Consider the following 3377-nt stretch of genomic DNA (forward strand, 5'->3'; position numbering starts at 1 on the left):
ATGGAGACAGGACACATCCCTGGTGTACACCCTTCCCAATTTTGAACCATGGAGTGTTTCCTTGCTCTGTTCTGACGACTGCCTCTTGGTCCAAGTACAGGTTTCACATTAGAATGATCAAGTGTTCTGGGATTCCCATTCTTCTCAGGGCCTCCACAGTTTGTTAAGATCCACACAGTCAAACGCCTTTGCATAGTCAATGAAACACAGATAGACATTCCTCTGGTACTCCCTGCTTTCACCTAAGATCCATCTAACACACTTATAAATATTACACACATAAATACAACACACATTCGTAGACACACACATATAAAGTCACATACCCCATGCTGTACACACAGAAATACACATATACAGGATCACATACCCAACAAACAACATCACACACACAAGCACATGCCCTGCTCCATCCATCACCCCCCTCCCAGGTGCATCCTGTCCCCACCAGCTGACCACGCTGCGGCCAGTCCGCAGGGGCCAATCCTACCTGCTCTGCAGGTCATCCAGGTTCAGCTCGGCGACGTAGTGGGTGGCCGAGGACACGGTGACCACGCGGGCACAGTGGCCAGGCTGGCCCGACGCTTTCAGTGTGTCCAGAAGGAGGTTGGTCAGCAGAAAGTGACCCAGGTAGTTGAGACCGAAATGCTCCTCGAAGCCGTCCCGCGTGGTTCTCTGGGGAACCATCATCACGCCCGCTGGAGGGGGGACAGGACAAGTGAGCTGAGAGGGGGACCTCTGGGTTGGCTAGTCCACAGGGACACATTAGGCACTGCTGAGGTCACTAAGTGGCCCTTTGCTATGAGTCCATATGCATAGTGCCAATATAGTAGCCTCTGTGTGTCACTGTGCACAGTGTGGAGGGAAGCCAGGTCTCTAACATACTGGTAAATGCATTACAATGTAACCACCTATTATTCATTTGTTTCTGGCTCCTTTGACCTTGTAGGACAGATTAGAACTAGCCCATAGGGTCTCTGAGGCTGTGAATCTTTCCAGAAGCAGACGGCCTCAGCTTTCTCCCTGGGAGCAGCTGGTGGGTTCAAACCCCTGACCTTGCGGTGACAGCTGAGTGTGTCCCCCCTGTGCCAGCAGGGCTTCTGAGAGTCTAGATACATAGTATCTCTCTAGTAGCCTCTCCTGAGAGTCTAGATACATAGTATCTCTCTAGTAGCCTCTCCTGAGAGTCTAGATACATAGTATCTCTCTAGTAGCCTCTGCGTGTCACTGTGCACACACATTGTGGAGGGAAGCCAGGTCTCTAACATACTGGTAAATGCATTAGAAACAATGTAACTACCTATCATTCATTTGTTTCTGGCTCCTTTGACCTTATAGGACAGATTAGAACCAGCCCATACGGTTTCTGAGGAGTGTGTGTGGAGCTTGATCCAAGCCGCGGACCCACGGGCTTCTCAACTCACCGTTGTTAACGAGGACGTGAAGAGGCAGCCCCTTGGCCAGGAACTGCTGGACGAAGTTCTGGATCGAGCTGATTGAGGCCAGGTCACAGAATAAGAACTCCACTGTAAGAAGACATAGAAACCCCCGTTCATTTTCCAGCCGACACCACGCCCACCGCCTCCACCCACTTTTCACAGCCCAGCTGCTGTACCCAAGGGCACTGGCTGGATGTCCCTGATGGAGGAAGGTAGGAAGTCTCCCTTGGTGGACATTTATAGACTCAGACACCCCAGAGAGGGTCTCTGTAAGTACTGACCAACTGCCCAGCAGTGAGATATGCCGGATGGAAAACAGGCAGGGGGAGCAAAGGAAGAGGAGGACACATCCAGGGGACCCCCTGAGGGGCACACTGGATGGGGTGCCTTGTGACTGAGAAGAAATGATTCGTATCTCACAGGGTGCTGTCCAGCAACTGCATGGACACAGGTGAACCCTCCCACAGGGAGTCCGAGGCGGTCAGCTTTACCATCAGTTTGAACACAGTCGGGATTCGAACCTACCACCTTTCTAAAGAGAGGGAGCGATGAAGTGGTCTGAGGAGGGGGAAGAGAGAGAGAGGAAGGGTGGAGTGACAGAAGGAGAGAGATACACACAAACAGAGAGGGAGAGTGAGAAAGAGAGAGGGGGTGAGAGGAGGGGGCTAGAGAGAGAGGGAGAGGGAGAAGGAGACGGAGAGGGAGAGACAGAGAGAGAGGGTGAGAGAGAGAGGGAGAGGGAGAGAGAGAGAGAGAGACAGAGGGAGAGGGAGAGAGAGAGAGAGACGGAGGGAGGGAGGGAGAGAGACAGACAGACACACAAAGAGAGGAGATACACACAGAGAGAGTGAAAAAGAAAAAGACAGATACCACCACAGAGGGTGAAATAGAGAGTGAGAGAGAGTAGCAGTGACAAAGAGACAGAGAGACAGGGAAAGACAGACATAGACACACACACACACACACACACACACACACACACACAGAGAAAGAAAAATAGAAAAAGTGAGAAAGACAGACACAGAGAGAAAGCAGAGAGGGAGAGACAGCGGTCCACTCGAGCTGACACCCCAAATTCAGATTTCTAGCCTCCAGCACAACAACAACAACAATAACATCTGTTTGTGAAAGCCACCCCCTTGTGGTATCGTGGTAACCACATCTGTTTTCCTCTTCAACGACATTCCCTCTCCACTCTCTTGCGATCGTCACCAGGTGGCATAAGAGCTTGTTGTTTTTTTTTTAAAATAGAATCTATTCCTTAAAAAGAGCAAAGACTCAAAATTAAAATATAATAAATGCAGCTTCAAACAGCTCTACTCTCCACAGAGGAGGTGGGTGGGATGCAGACGGGGAAAACCTGCTGTGCGTGGCCGAGGTATGACAGCTCCCATCCCTGTTTCAGAAATCAAAGACTCTCTCTCTTTTCCTCTGTTATTCATAGGTGACATGCATAATATGCTGGCAAATCAACCCTTTAAATCCCACTATTCCCCGTGTCTCCAGAGTGTGGAAGATCCCATGCCTTTGGACTGTGGCACTGGACAAGGATGCTGGATGTCCAGTGGACAATGAGAAGAACAAACAAGTCTGTTCTTGGAGGAAAGTGTGGCCAGAATGATCCTCAGAGACAAAGTCTGGGAAGCAGTGAGGTGAACGCTGAGGGAAAGTAGACAGTGGACACACACTTACTGCCCTTAGAAAACTCAGCATCCTGTCCCCTCACTGACTCATCTCTCACTGCAAAGCATTAAAAATATATTTTCTGCATATAATCATCAACTATTTCTGCACATCTTTTCTATCAATGACTAAGGATGACATAAAAATCGATGCCTTTGAGTGGTGGTGCTGGAGAAAAGTCTTGAACATACCACGGATCACCAAAAATAAAATAAAAAGTAAAGTAAAGTAAAATAAAATAAAATAAAGTCCACG

The 3377-nt window shown here is 49.2% G+C and overlaps 1 protein-coding gene across 1 annotated transcript in view; it reads right to left on the reverse strand.

Moving 5' to 3' along the window:
- The window catches only part of DHRSX (dehydrogenase/reductase (SDR family) X-linked), a 41532-nt gene that overhangs the window by 9203 nt on the left and 28952 nt on the right, over window positions 1–3377 (reverse strand). Inside the window, exons 3-4 of the mRNA XM_006902421.1 lie at window positions 1425–1526; window positions 491–698 (exon numbers count right to left, since the gene is read on the reverse strand). Coding sequence (XP_006902483.1) covers window positions 491–698; window positions 1425–1526 — 310 coding nt within the window. The remainder of the gene's footprint in view (window positions 1–490; window positions 699–1424; window positions 1527–3377) is intronic.

The sequence above is a fragment of the Elephantulus edwardii genome, unplaced genomic scaffold (genome assembly GCF_000299155.1).
Source record: "Elephantulus edwardii isolate Elephantulus edwardi_28Jun2011 unplaced genomic scaffold, EleEdw1.0 scaffold00410, whole genome shotgun sequence".
Lineage (NCBI taxonomy): Eukaryota > Metazoa > Chordata > Mammalia > Macroscelidea > Macroscelididae > Elephantulus > Elephantulus edwardii.